Source organism: Macaca nemestrina, chromosome 5 (genome assembly GCF_043159975.1).
Source record: "Macaca nemestrina isolate mMacNem1 chromosome 5, mMacNem.hap1, whole genome shotgun sequence".
Taxonomy (NCBI): Eukaryota; Metazoa; Chordata; class Mammalia; order Primates; family Cercopithecidae; genus Macaca; species Macaca nemestrina.
In genome coordinates this window covers 96,778,767-96,793,061 of record NC_092129.1, presented here as the reverse complement: position 1 = coordinate 96,793,061, position 14,295 = coordinate 96,778,767, and the positions used below count along the sequence as shown (strand labels likewise).

The following is a 14,295-nucleotide window of genomic DNA, read 5'->3' as shown; positions in this document are numbered from 1 at the left end:
TCAGGAGGAGGATGAATAAATAATTAATAAGTGAAGCAGAACTACATGAACAACATGAAAAAAAATCTCAAAAATATAAGGTTTGACAAAAAAAAAAAAAAAAAAAAGCCAATTTATATTGTGTAGTTGAAAACTATTAGGCCGGGCACAGTGGCTAATGGCTTCAATCTCAGTACTTTGGGAGGCTGAGGTGGGCAGATCACTTGAGCCCAGGAGTTCAAGACCAGCCTAAGCAACATAGCGAAACCCCATCTCTACAAAAAGTAGAAAAAATTGGCCGAGCATGGTGACGCATGCCTGTGGTCCCAGGTACTTGGGACACTGAGGTGGGAGGATTGCTTGAGCCAAGAGGCTGAAGCTGCTGTGAGCCATGATCATGCCACTACACTCCAGCCTGAGCAGCAGAGTGAGACCCTGTCTCAAAGAAAAAAAAAACCTATTTATGTAAGGTTTGAAACAAGCAGCACAATGTTTATATATATTGTCTGTGGCTACAAACATGTAGTAAAAAATATAATGAAAAGCAAAGGAATGATGAATACCAAATCTGAGAGAGTGGTTACCTCTGGGAATGGAAGAGAAATGAGAACCTGGGAGTTGTTCACAAAGAATGTCAATGATTTATCTTTTTTCCTGAAATAGTTGGTGGCTATGTGAAGTTTAGAATATTACTTACATTTTTTAGTGGTTGAAATACTTCATAATTTTAGTTTAGTGTTTTTGTTTGTTTGTTTTTTAAGGCAGGGTCTTGCTCTGTTGCCCAGGCTGAAGTGCAATGGTACAGTCACAACTCACTGCAGCCTCAACCTCCTGGGCTCAGGTGATCCTCCCACCTAAGCCTCCAAGGTAGCCGGGACTATAAGCACATGCCACTATGCCCAGCTAATTTTAAAAAAAGAAAAATTTTTTATAGAGATGGAGTCTCACTGTGTTGCCCAGGTTGGTCTCAGACTCCTGGCATCAAGTGATCCTCCCACTTCAGCCTCCCAAAATGCTGGGATTACAGGTGTGAGCTACCACACCCAGAGTAGAATTTGTTTTTAAAAAGAGGAAGAACCGGCCAGTCATGGTGGCTCATGCCTGTAATCCCAGAACTTTGGGAGGCCAAGGCGGGTGGATCATTTGAGGTCAGGAGTTCAAGACCAGCCTGGCCAACATGGTGAAACCCTGTCTACTCGAAATATAAAAATTAGCGAGGTGATAGTGGCGTGTGCCTGTAATTCCAGCTACTTGGGAGGCTGAGGCAGGAAAAATCACTTGAGCCTGGGAAGCAGAGGTTGTGGTGAGCCGAGATGGTGTCACCGCACTGCAGTCTGGGCGAGAGTCAGACTGTGTCTCAAAAAAAAAAAAAGAGGAAGAACCTTTCCTAATCAGTTCAATCAACAGTTTTAATTTTCAGGTGTTACTAACTGGACTCTTCTGGAGCTGATGACCATGACATCTTGCTGTTCTCCCCCCTCTTGCCCAGATTCATCATGGCCACTTCATCATTCCTCAGTATTAGCACCAGTGAGAAATTAAGAGAAGGCACAAAACCCCTCATTTTGCTACTTGATAGTCTGATGAGTAGAGAGTAGAAATAATGCACTAAAGGAAATCTTCACATTTTGAGCATATCGTGTTCATTGATTACAATGACAATAGCCAATGTTAACTGAGACAAACTTGAATTTTGGTTAACCCATAAGAATCTCCTGCCAATCCAAAGAGGCAGGAGGGAGTGGTCATCCAAAAGCCCCCATGCAAACCTTGCTCTAGGCCCTCTGTCTCCCAAGGGAGTAGCTTTGATGACTTGTTCTGAAATCATTGCTCGCTTTGCATTCACAGCATGGCCGGACTCCCCTGCATCTTGCTGCCAATAAGGGCCATCTTCCTGTGGTCCAGATCTTGCTGAAGGCTGGCTGCGACCTCGATGTCCAGGATGATGTGAGTAGAAACCATCATTCTATTGGGTTGAGTTGGCAGGGGAGCTTGTCTTTGTGGCTAGAAATCCACAAAGTATAAGCTGTGAGATGGGAGGGCAGTAGATGCTCTCCCAGCACGTTTTAGCTGCATCTTGGTCTCTGTGGTGGCGAGAACTTCCTCTTGAAGACCTGCTCTGAGGCCCATTCTCAGTAGCAAGTTAGAGTTTGGGAGTGTGGGGTAGTTCTCCTATCATGGTTCACTTCCTGTCTATTATTCAAGTGATCACTTCCTGTCAATGTACAAAATGCCTCAAAGGGGATTTTTGCCTGTCTCAGCATAAAGAGACGCACACACGTACATCAGTGAGTATGGGCAAGACCTGCTGGAAATGTGTGTCAATGACCAAATTTATTGGAGGAAAAATGGGGGTTAAAAACTTAATTTTTTCTCATCTTAATTTCTCTTGGTCAGTGAATATGACATGGAAAAATGATCTATTCAAGATGGGGAGCTGGGGGAAAACACAGATCTCATAGAATCTAAGAAAAAGGAGGCCTCCAGAAAGAGTTTACTCTGGCACCATGCTATTATTGAGACATGGCCATCAGCCAACTCAGCTCTGAGTCTATTCATTCAGATTATCTAGAGATGGACTCTGATTGGCTCCTCTGACATCAAGTGGCCAATCCTGAGTGAGTTAGCAGTGGCTAGGATGTAGTCACACAGTAGAGTGGGCTGTCCTCTTGGGTCTTTGGAGAAGGCGGTTCTTTAAGAAAGGACCATATAAATCGTCCTCCAACAGCTATTAGGAAAAGGCCCTTTGATAATACAGTTGAAAACTATTTTTAGAAATGGTTGCAACACTAATTCATGTAGTAGAACTCTAAGAAATAAGAACTTTTGTGGGGAACACAGAATCTTGGAGTGTTTGCACTTATAACCTCTTCCAAATTCACCTTTAACAACTGTAGTTATAAGAGTGTGATTCAAATTTCAAACCTTCAGCTGTGCTACAGTGTGGTTTACTAAAGTGCTTCTAGTCTTCTTTGGGTCTAATGTCATAAACTTGGCAAACACACAGTAAGAACAGTATTTGCAAAGAAATAACTAAATATGCATGGGCAGAAGGCCATCCAGTGTCTTTCATAAATCTCTGGTTATATCTGGAACTTGTTGGGTCATCAAGGATGTTATTTTCAAAAAATGCTGATTTAGCTTTAAGCTGTTGATTTCTACCTTGGGTCATAATACTTTTTTTATTTTCCTGCACTGTGGTCATCATAACATTCTCAACTATATCATACCTTAGATGACAGGAGCAAAAATACAAGGAGAGAGAAAAGATTTTGACCATAGAAAAGGTGGGGCACTGAGTTATTACTGGTGCAAACATGTTGGGATGCATTTGGTCTTCTCTTCGCATAATTAAAGGCTTTTCTTGCCACAGTGGCAAGGCCAAAATGTCAGGCGTGCTAACCCATTCCAACCTGATACCCCTGCCTCACATCGTGGTCTCTAAGTATTAATCACTGTATTCTCATGCAGCAAAGCCCTTGCTAATTTCCTAGAACTGCTGCTGTTTATACCAGGCAAGGTAGGAAGTGAAACAGGCAAGAATTTTTTTAGGTAGCCAAGGTGAGACGTGTCAGCAGAAGAAAAGCCAGCTCTACTTTTAGACAGAAAGATCCCCTTTTATTTATTGAAGTTATTTTCTTGCATCTTTTCCTTGTCCTAGACAGACAATGCATATATTGTTTCTCCCAGATAAATTAAAACAAAAATACAACAATAAGAAACAGTTGGGAGTGGAGAAGGTAGAATTGACCTTCACTAGTTCTGAAGAAATGTATTTACCATCATATGATCCATGCCTGTTCTCTGTATATTTACCATGCTGTTGATGGCCAGCCTTGAAATACATGCAAGAACCCAAGGAAGAAAACTCCTGATGTGTGTCCTTTAAAGAATCTAGGAGATCAGTTATTTGAAAAAAATCTCAGAAGTTACCTGTCTTGGATGGTGGGTAGAAACAGAATGTTAATGATATGAAGAATTTACTCCTAACTTCATATTCTACAGATACCGATCTTTATGGCATGGTAAGGACTGAGAATTAGTTGAAGAATGACCTCCAGTGACCTGGAGTGGGATTATTATGAATTTCAACCTGTGGAAACCAGTTCTTTATATTATGCAACTCCAGGAGCAAATTCTCTCTTGCTTCCCGCCAATCCTGTCAACTCTCATTGGAGCGCTGATGCCATCTCTGATTGGTCAATGAGCAATCACATAGCCCCCGCCTCAGAAATAGTCCAGGATGCTGTGGCCGCACTGAAAGCCATGAAAGAAGATAAAAATAAGAAAAACCACAGAGGGAAGGTTAGGAAGGACCCTAGAAGATCAGAAAGAGAAAAAGAGGTCAGCAACTTGCTTTACACACCTAACCTGTCTTGAGCTTCCTTGCAGTATGTCTGCATATGCCACATGGGGGTGATTCCTCCTGAAGAGGGGCACACTGCACCCTTGCATGATGAGAATTTCCTCCATGAGCATGGCCTTTGGAATATGCCAACACTACACTCACTCTTTTTCACCATGTAGGAAAGAAAAATAACAGTATTTCAAAACAAGGATTTAGACCTTATAGGCACCAAAGCTCTTAAAATCCCAAAGTGAGAAACACTGTCTCAGAAAAACTGAGAGCTGGCAGTTCACATACTTTGCAAATAGGTCAACGTGTTCCAAATCAACGTGCCAAACTGCAAGGTTGCAGGCCCTTCAGGTTTCCAGCTACAGCGTCTTTCCTTCTGCTTCTTGTAGTTAATCATTCAACAAATGCTTTTGGGGCAGCTCTAGTGGCTATGCTTTACTTTATGAAAGAGGCAGTCCCAACCCCACAGATGCATCTGACCTTTTCTGGGTCTCGTCTTAAGGTTAATGACTTCACAGGATGGAAGCAGCTTGGGGTGAGTGCAAAGAGCCTCGACAATTTGATTTCTGGTCCAAGCATGCTATCCTAGGCTTATCAATAAAATGAGAGAATTAGACATCAATAAAATGAGAGAATTAGACTTGGCACACAGGAGGGAGTCAATAAATATTCAGGCCAGGCCTGGTGGCCCACACCTGTAATCCCAGTGCTTTGGGTGGCTATGGAGGAAGGATCGCTTGAACCCAGGAGTTGGAGACCAGCCTGGGCAACATGGCAAAACTCTATCTCTACCAAAAATAAAAAAATTAGCTGGGCATGGTGGCAAATGCCTGTGGTCCCAGCTGCTCAGGAAGCTGAAGTGGGAAGATTGATTGAGCCTGGGAGGTGGAGGTTGCAGTAAGCTGAGATCATGCCACTGCACTCTAGCATAGGTGACAGAGTGAGACCCTGTCTCAAAATGAATGAATGTTCACCGAATAGATAATTCAGTAAACACTGTTGAGAGTGCTCTACCTTTTCCCAGCATTTCAGAATTTCATGATTGACTTAAGTGTCATATACAAGTAAGAATTATGTCAAAGTAGCCACTTGTAAGTGTTGAGGCCACATCTTGTTCTTCTCTGTGTCATTTCAAGGAGGAAATGTTTCAATGGTAAATTTTAATGTTATAGGAGTGAAAGAGTCCATTTGTAGGTAACTGACCCTGTTTCCACTGAGGGCCTCAAGGTGCTAAATTGTTTGTGTTGTATTCTAAGGAAGAATAGGTCCCAGACGATAACCTGAGGCAACCATTGTTTACATGTTTCATGTCCCTCACCTCAGAGCCTTTAATTCTCATCTTGTTGACTTGAGAAGGCCGGGTTTTTCAAAGCCTGAGAAAGCTATTGCTCAGTCCTCCAGAACCATTCCAGCTAGTGTCAGCACAGTAGCAGTCCGGCCAAGGACAGCCACTTTGGGTAGGAAGAGTCCGAGCCTGGCCTGACAGCGGTGTTTATCTGACCTGGGCTCTCAGTGAGGTCTCTGTCTGAGAGGACAGTGGGATGGGGAGCTATGGCCTGGAGACAGGCAGGACAGCCAAAAGGTCCCCCAGAGGAAGGGGTGTGCAGGACCTGTGCCAGCAGCTTAGTACAATTTGTGTTCTCTCTGCAACCTCACACAAGTCATTAGATCTCCTTGAGTCTTGCTAGTCTGGAAATTTCCTCCTAAGGTCTGAACTGAAAGTTAGATTGAGTTGCTTGCATTGAGCTAGAGTTTCACAAAGGAAAATTTTCTCAAAGGCAGCAAATAGAGTAGATTGATGATGAAAGCAAGTAATAAATACTTCGGTGCCATTCTGGCTCCAAAGATGCCTCAACTCATAATTTAGAGGGCAGCTTGTGAAACATGATAAAAACATTTGACCTAAACCACGGCTTAGGTTAGACTGTGCCCTATCATCCCGTGAAGGCCCTTCGTGAAGTAATTTGTACAGCAAGAGTGGCTAACATGACTCATATGCTCAGGGCTTGTTGCTCACACTTTATAAAAAATACAGAGTGGTAAGTTTTGTCCTGGAAAAAGGTTGTTTGTATTGGTCCAAAGAGCACTAGAGTGTAGGTAGTTTGTGGTTATATTTAAAAGCCTGTAACAAGTGGAAATCTAACCAAGTCAGTACTACCCTGAAAGCGTGAGCTGCAATCGCATGGTTCTTGCTAAGAAGCGCACCGTCTTTCTCAGCAGGTCAGTGATCATCAATCGCACCAGAGGCCTATTTTGGGAAACTCCATCACCATTCTGATAGGAAAATGGGAAGTCTTGGAAATCTTATGGAAATTTTAAAAAGTTGAGACTTGGGGCCAGGCACAGTACAGTGGTTCACGCCTATAATCCCAACACTGGGAGGCCGAGGTGGGCAGATCACTTGAGGCCAGGAGTTCAAGTCCAGCCTGGCCAACATGGTGAAACCTCATCTCTACTAAAAATACAAAAAAATTAGGCATGTGGCAAGTGTCTGTAATCCCAGCTACTCTGGAGGCTGAGGCAGAAGAATTGCTTGAACCTGGGAGGCAGAGGTTGCAGTGAGCCAAGATGGCGCCACTGCACTCCAGCCTGGGCGACAGGGTAAGACTCTGTCTCAAAACAAAAACAACAAGTTGAGACTTGGGCAGTATCTCGTATGATTACTAGTTTCCTTGTCTAGAACTATTTGTAATAGGTCTCAGGTAGATAGCACAAATGGCACAGCCTACCTCCTGCAGCCACTGACCCAGCGGCCACATTCTTCTTTTAACCACAGCAAGGGTTCTCTTTGAATAAAGGGCCTGGGAAGGTGGATGAGAAGAAGACCAGCCTGAGCCTAACTGATAACGGGAATAATAGTTTAGGATGCTGAAGGGTGAGGGTCGGTGGTGGCAGTGCTGAGGACTGTGACCTGTCCTCAGTGTCCTGACCCCCTCACTGCAGAAATTCCTTACCTTCCGCAAATGAACAGTGGGAAGAGTATGTGACAGGGACAGTCCTGTTACTGGGGTATTGTTTCTGCTCAGACTTCTAATAAGTGGTGGTTTTTCCTGATGCTAAAAGTTATCTGTGTTAAATATAAAAAGCTGGAAAATATTGAAAAGTATAAAAAGAAAAGTTAAAAGAAAAATCCTCTCATGAATTTTTAAAGGGAGACTTTTTTAATTTTAAGAAAGCAATTTTGAGTTTTAACTAGGATTTTTTTATTGCAATAAAATATACATAGCATTAAATTTACCATCTGAACATATTTACGTATACGGTTCAGTGGCATTAATTACACTCACATTGTTGTGCAGCCATCACCACCGTCTATCTTTAGAACTTTGTTACAGATTACATGTTTTTAGTGTGCATTGTCGTTTGTTATAGATCCGGGGAGTTTAATAAGTAAAATCAGTATTTCGTTAAGGTTGTTAATAGGTAGCAGTGCATCCTTCTTTTTAAAAATCTGTTTTATCTTATGATGACCTCTGTCCTCTCTTGGGCCAAGCACCAGGGACGCCCCAGAATGTTTCCTTTGCCCCTCTGGTGCTCTGCCAGGAAACTTCACAAAACTCTGACCAACCAAATCATAGTATCCAAGAAGGGAACGGAGGGACCCTGGGGATCATCCAGGGTGACACACCTGAGGTCCAGCAGGGTGACAGGCTTCTAGCAAGCTGTGCACAGCCCAGGCCTACTGACCCCTTGTGTCGTGCTCATTGCTTTCCACCAGAGCATTTCCTCACTGCCCACCCATCCTCCCTTTCAAGGCTGGACCACAGGCTCAGCTTGGTTTACCTCAACTTAGCTTCCTGAGGACCTGTCAGAGATAAAGGGTGCTCTTAGAGACTTCAGAACTCTCCTGTTACAGTCTTGACCTACTTACCTCTGAGAGTGTTTCATCCTTCACTCAACTGCAATTAGCAAGAGTCAAGTTCCCTTTGGTGCCTAAAGGAGAACAACGTTCGGCAATCCCAGGAATCTGATCACAGAGAAAAGGGCTCAGAGTGCAGCATAAATCAGTGAGGATGTTGTCATGAAATCTCTGAAGAGGCTTCTTAGAAACATGCAGTGATAGCTGCAGGCCCTGGAGTCCTCAGATGAAATAGGGCAAACCCCTGCATTGCTCTTGACTAGTACAAGTCAATGAACAAATGACTCGCCTGTCATCAAATCATGAGTGCTGCTAACTGGCAGTGGTCCCCCTGCAAACTGGGAACTCGGCAAGCATTGCTGCTTTAATTGCATAGCACACACCTGCCCTCACACCCACTCTTCACACCTGTGATAGTCATGTCCCCTGGATGGCAGGAGAGAGCCTGACCCTCATTCTGAGGTTGGCTTTGTGGCCGAGGGCTATTCTTGCTGTTGGCTTAAGGTCTCCCTCTTAGTTTATGAACCAGACTGCTCTGCCAGTATGCGTTGTCTACTAACAAGACCACAAAGCCCGCCTTGCCTGTGGTAACCAAGCCCTTCTGCGAATAACCACTCTGCTCTGTGTGGGGATGGAGGGGCCCTTGTGTCCAAGTGTCAAGTGAGTAGTGCAAGCAGGGGGTGCAGGGGAGTTGACTGCTGTTCCTGCCTTTGTGTCATTTTGCAGGGGGACCAGACCGCCTTGCACCGGGCCACAGTGGTCGGGAACACAGAGATCATCGCGGCACTCATCCACGAGGGGTGTGCCCTGGACAGACAAGACAAGGTGAGTGGGCACTGAGCTTGCTAACTCCTCAAGGCGAGGGAAGCTAGTGGCTCGAGGGAGCTGGAGGAGCCCACTCTGGAAACTTTTGAGTCCTCAAGATATTATAATTCCTGTCTTACCACTTATGATTTAACATGATTAAATCGGCCCAAAATTCCTTTGAAACAGTATCCCAGCCAATTGTAATTTTTTTTTTTTTTTTTTTTGAGAGAGGGTCTCACTCTGTTGCCCAGACTGGAGTGCAATGGCATGATCATAGCTCACTTCACCTGGAACTTCTGGGCTCAAGCGCTCCTCCCACCTCATCCTCCCAAAGTGCTGGCATGAGCTACTGTACCCAGCTGCCAATTGTATTTTTTTTAAATGTTTTTCCTTGTTCTATGGCATCAGTGACAACCACATAAATCTTAAATGGTAAAGAAAAAAATCTAGAAATAAGAACCTGTGTAGGCCTGGGTGGGGGTGGGGGCAAGGGATGTACCCCCAGACTTTCTCTTTACTTTCTTAGATAAGTGAGCAAGTTAATTTCTTTAAACTGTATTGCAGGAAAAAAAGTAAGCTCAATTGGGCCAAACGCAGTGGCTCATGGCTGTAATCCCAGCACTTTAGGAGGCTAAGGTGGGAGGATTGCTTGAGGCCAGGACTTCAAGACCAGCCTAGTCAACATAACCACTATCTCCACAAATAATTTGAAAATTAAATATATATATATATATATTAGCAAGGCGTGGTAGTGCACACCTGTAGTCCCAGCTACTCAGGAAGCTGAGATGGGAGGATTGCTGAGCCCAGGAAGTTGAAACTGCAGTGAGCCATGATCACGTTACTGCATTCCAGCCTGGATGACAGAGTGAGACCTTGTCTCTAAATAAATAAATAAATAAATAAGATAGATAGCAAAATTGGCCAGGCGCAGTGACTCACGCCTGTAATCCCAGCACTTTGGGAGGCCAAGGCAGGCAGATCACCTGAGGTCAGGAGTTCGAGAACAGCCTGGCTAACATGGTGAAACCCCGTTTCCACTAAAAATACAAAAAATTAGCCAGGTGTGGTGGCGCACACCTGTAAACCCAGCTAATTGGGAGGCTGAGGCAGGAGAACGAATCCAGGAGGCAGAGGTTGCAGTGAGCCAAGATCGCGCCATTGCACTCCAGCTTGGGCAACAAGAGGGAAACTCCGTCTCAAAAAAAAAAAAAAAAAAAAAGCAAAATTGATTCTTTAAGGAATCCTAATGACTTCTTACATATTAACCTAATGTTTTTAAATTTTCAAACAATCTTAAAACACAAAACTTCACAATTAAGTGCAATTCAGCCTCTGCTTACCTTTTTTTTTTTTTTTTAAGAGGCCATGCTGGGAAGAACTCTGCTTTACTTTTTAAAAATAACTTTTCATTAAAGTATAATATACATACAGAAAAGTGGACAAATAAGTGTGCAGCTTGTTGAATTTCACTAGCAGAACACACCTGTGTGAGCACCCAGCTCACGAATCAACTCATTGCCAGCACCCAGAAGCCCCATGCCCTGTGCCCCCTGCCCCCTGCGTCCCCCCTTTCCCCTGCGTCCCCCCTTTCCCCTGCATCCCCCCTTTCCCCTGCGTCCCCCCTTTCCCCTGCGTCCCCCCTTTCCCCTGCGTCCCCCCTTTCCCCTGCGTCCCCCCTTTCCTTTGGCTTCCTCCTTCTACAGTCAGTCCCACTGCCAATCCAGTCAATCCACACATCGCCAATACAGGTCCCAGCAACCACCCCATCCCCTGGCCTTTGAGACCCTAGACGTTCCCTTGTGGATGTCACCTGTGTTAGGCCTTTATTTTTAGCTATTTCCAGGGGCATGGATGTGGTGGAGTTAAAGCTGAAGCCAGAGCCTGGATGTAATTGGAGAATGCACCTGCGCTGAGCCCTGCTGATTGCCCTGCACCTTTCCCTCTCCAGGCTCCTCCCTCCCTGGAACTCCTGCCTTCCCGCCCCCACCCCACTCAATTCATTGCACTTAATGATATTTGTTTAAAATAGTAAGCTAAGCAAATATGAGCTATGTCCATTAAATGATTTTTATGTAAAAGGCACACATTAGGCCAGGCGCAGTGGCTCACACCTGTAATCCCAGCACTGTGGGAAGCCAAGTGGATCACTTGAGGTCAGGAGTTCAAGACCAGCCTAGCCAACATGGTAAAACCCTGTCTCTACTAGAAAATATAAAGATTAGCAAGGCTTAGTGGTGCATGCCTGTAATTCCAGCTACTTGGGAGGCTAAGGCAGGAGAATCACTTGAACTCCAGAGGCAGAGGTGGCAGTGAGCCGAGATCGCACCACTGCACTCCACTCTAGGTGACAGAACGAGACTGTCTCAAAAAATCAAAGCCACACATTGAGGATACTTGTTTATTTCCAAATCACTGTTTCCTCAGTCCCTGTGCATTATTTGTTTGGGGCCCTGAGGCTTTTGAATTAAGGTGGGTGAGATTAAGTTTCAGTGAAAAAAGATTGGGCAATCTGTCAGGCCCCTGCATCTTACGAAGCTGAGCTCTTCCTTTGCCTGACCTTTGCAGGGTTCTCTCTGATGCCAGGAGCAGAGCAGACTCTAAGGGTGGTAGAGGTGGGAAGAAATAGATGGCATGCCATCCTGATGATGCTTTCTGTTAAACGAGAGCTATGGATGGGGCCTGGAGCCTTTCTCAACTGGGATTACTAGAGAGACTTAACCCTGAATGCTTTATAAGCAATCATCCATGGTTTGTCATGGATTCATTTCTCTTCTGTGCATCTAGAATGGTTCTTATTATGTATCATTTCTGGGATAATGGAGAAACTGACCATTCAAATCATCATCTGTAGTCTGTGGCTCAGATGAAAAAGTCCAATTGAGAAAGGCCCTCTGGTGTTCCGTAAAAATCCACTGTGATGTATTGATCATAATGAGAAGAATTAGGTCTTGGGTAATGCGCCTTTCCCACCTGTGTGTCTTCCTTAGGATGGGAATACAGCCTTGCATGAAGCATCCTGGCATGGTTTCAGCCAGTCAGCCAAGCTGCTTGTTAAAGCAGGAGCCAACGTGCTTGCCAAGAACAAGGTGAGGCCTGGCAGGTGCTAGAATGCCTTATTCACAGGTGAGGATAGCTGTGGGTTTCTCCCCCTGTGAGAGCCTTCTTCCAGTGAGAAGAGTGAGAGCCCAAAGGGGCACGAGGAACCTGAAGGTCCATTCCACCCAGAAGTTTCATTTACAGAAAAGGCTAGAAGCTGATTGATATTCCAGGTCAGGAGCAAGCCCACCAACAGCACCAAAACCCTGCTCATGTGAGAGTCCCCTGATGGCTGCTGGGAATCTACATGCAATTACTGTCCCATATTTTTTTTGTATTCAAAAAATACAGCAATGGTGTTGGCATTAAAAAATACCAGCAAAAGAACTTTAAAATGCTAATACTCAAAATTAGTAAAGTGGGCTCCCCTAGATGCTGCTTGGAAAGTGTGATATGAGCAGCCATCTTTGGGAGACAATTTGCCAAAACAAATCAGGAGCCTTAAAAATGGTCCTTTTTTGGCCGAGCATGGTGGTTCATGCCTGTAATCACAGCACTTTGGGTGGATCACCTGAGATCAAGAGTTTGAGACCAGCCTGGCCAACATGGTGAAACCCCATCTCTAATAAAATACAACACTTATCCGGGAATGGTGGCTCATGTCTGTAGTCCCAGCCACTTGGGAGGCTGAGGCAGGAGAATCGCTTGAACCCAGGAGGTGGAGGTTACAGTGAGCCGAGATCGCACCACTGCACTACAGCCTGGGCACAGAGTGAGAGACTGTCGCAGGGAGGGTGGGGGCGGGGGGAGGTCCTTTTTTGGCCAGGTGCAGTGGCTTATACCTGTAATCCCAAACTTTTAGGAGGCTGAGGCAGGCGGATCACTTGAGATCAGGCATTCAAGACCAGCCTGGCCAACATGGTAAAACCGCGTTTCTATTAATAATACAAAAAATTAGCTGGGTGTGGTGGTACATGCCTGTCATCCCAGCTACTTGGGAGGCTGAGACACAAGAATCGCTTGAACCTGGTAGGTGGAGGTTGCAGTGAGCTGAGATCGTGCCACTGTACTCCAGTTTGGGTGAGAGTGAGACTCTGTCTCAAAAAAAAAAAAAAAGGTCCTTTTTACTCGATACCTACCCTTCTTGGACTCCATCCTAAAAAGGTAATAAAACCTGCTATTGAAATGAAATATGGAAAATAAAAAGCAATAAAACCAGTAAAATTTTACCGACAAAGATGTTCATGATAGCAGTAGTTATATTTTTTAAATATGGGGAGGGAGACTTAGAATTGTGGTTCATTCATACAGTGGAATATAATTAATATTAAAATCATAGTTTTGAAGATAATGCTTTCCATTGTTAAAGAACATGACAAAGAGATATAAGATCATATATAGTACATGTCCCAGTGCTTAATATAAATTTTTGGATTTAAAAATTTAAGCACAGAAGGATATCATCAGAATATTAACAGTGGTTGTCTCTGGGAATTGAGGCTAAGATTGATTTTTATTTTTGTTCCTTTCCCAAATTTTCCAAAATGAACCTATTATTTCTCTTACAATTGGGAGAAGAGACTTTTTCTTTCTTTTTTTTTTTTTGTTTTTGTTTTTGTTTTTGAGACAAAAATCTCACTCTGTCACCCAGGCTGGAGTGCAATGGCGCAGTCTCGGCTTATTGCAACCTCCGCTTCCTGAGCCTGAGTTCAAGTGATTCTCCTGCCTCAGCCTCTTGAGTAGCTGGGATTATAGGCATGTGTCACCACGCCCAGCTAATTTTTGTATTTTTAGTAGAGACAGGGTTTCACCACGTTGGCCAGGCTGGTCTCGAACTCCTGACCTCATGATTGGCTTGCCTTGGCCTCCCAAAGTGCTGGGATTACAGGCATGAGCCACCGTGCCCGTACCAAGAGATATATTTTATTTCAAAAATAAGCATTGTCAGTACTCTGGAGATATTTGCAGTTGAGGTAAGAAGGGTCATAAAAGGCGCTCTAGGGAAAAGGAGCCAGGAGGAGCTCCAGAGATGGGCTGGGAGAGGCTTATAGACAGTTTCGGGCAGGAGCTTTATGGGAAAGTCGCTGAGCAGAGGAAGAGCTCTGGATGGCCAGGTTGGGTCTGTAGCAGGGGTTTAAAGGGGCCTGAGAATTTCCCAGAATACACTGCCACATCACAGGGTGGCCCCTTCAGCTAATAGTGGTGGGATAATGAATCAGGTGAGCTAGAATGGGGTTCTGGGTGGCAGTAGCCT

The 14,295-nt window shown here is 44.5% G+C and overlaps 1 protein-coding gene across 8 annotated transcripts in view; it reads left to right on the top strand.

Annotated features, from left to right (window-relative positions):
• Positions 1-14,295, top strand: part of LOC105496436 (ankyrin repeat domain 6) — a 72,538-nt gene that overhangs the window by 32,572 nt on the left and 25,671 nt on the right. For 4 of the 8 annotated variants that reach the window (XM_071096733.1, XM_071096731.1, XM_024797488.2 and 1 more), the window contains exons 2-5: positions 1,828-1,926; positions 3,985-4,323; positions 8,922-9,020; positions 11,993-12,091. In XM_071096733.1, coding sequence (XP_070952834.1) covers positions 4,030-4,323; positions 8,922-9,020; positions 11,993-12,091 — 492 coding nt within the window. In that variant the 5' untranslated portion in view covers positions 1,828-1,926; positions 3,985-4,029. The remainder of the gene's footprint in view (positions 1-1,827; positions 1,927-3,984; positions 4,324-8,921; positions 9,021-11,992; positions 12,092-14,295) is intronic. The other 4 variants (XM_011766898.2, XM_011766869.2, XM_071096732.1 and 1 more) reach the window with 2 other exon arrangements.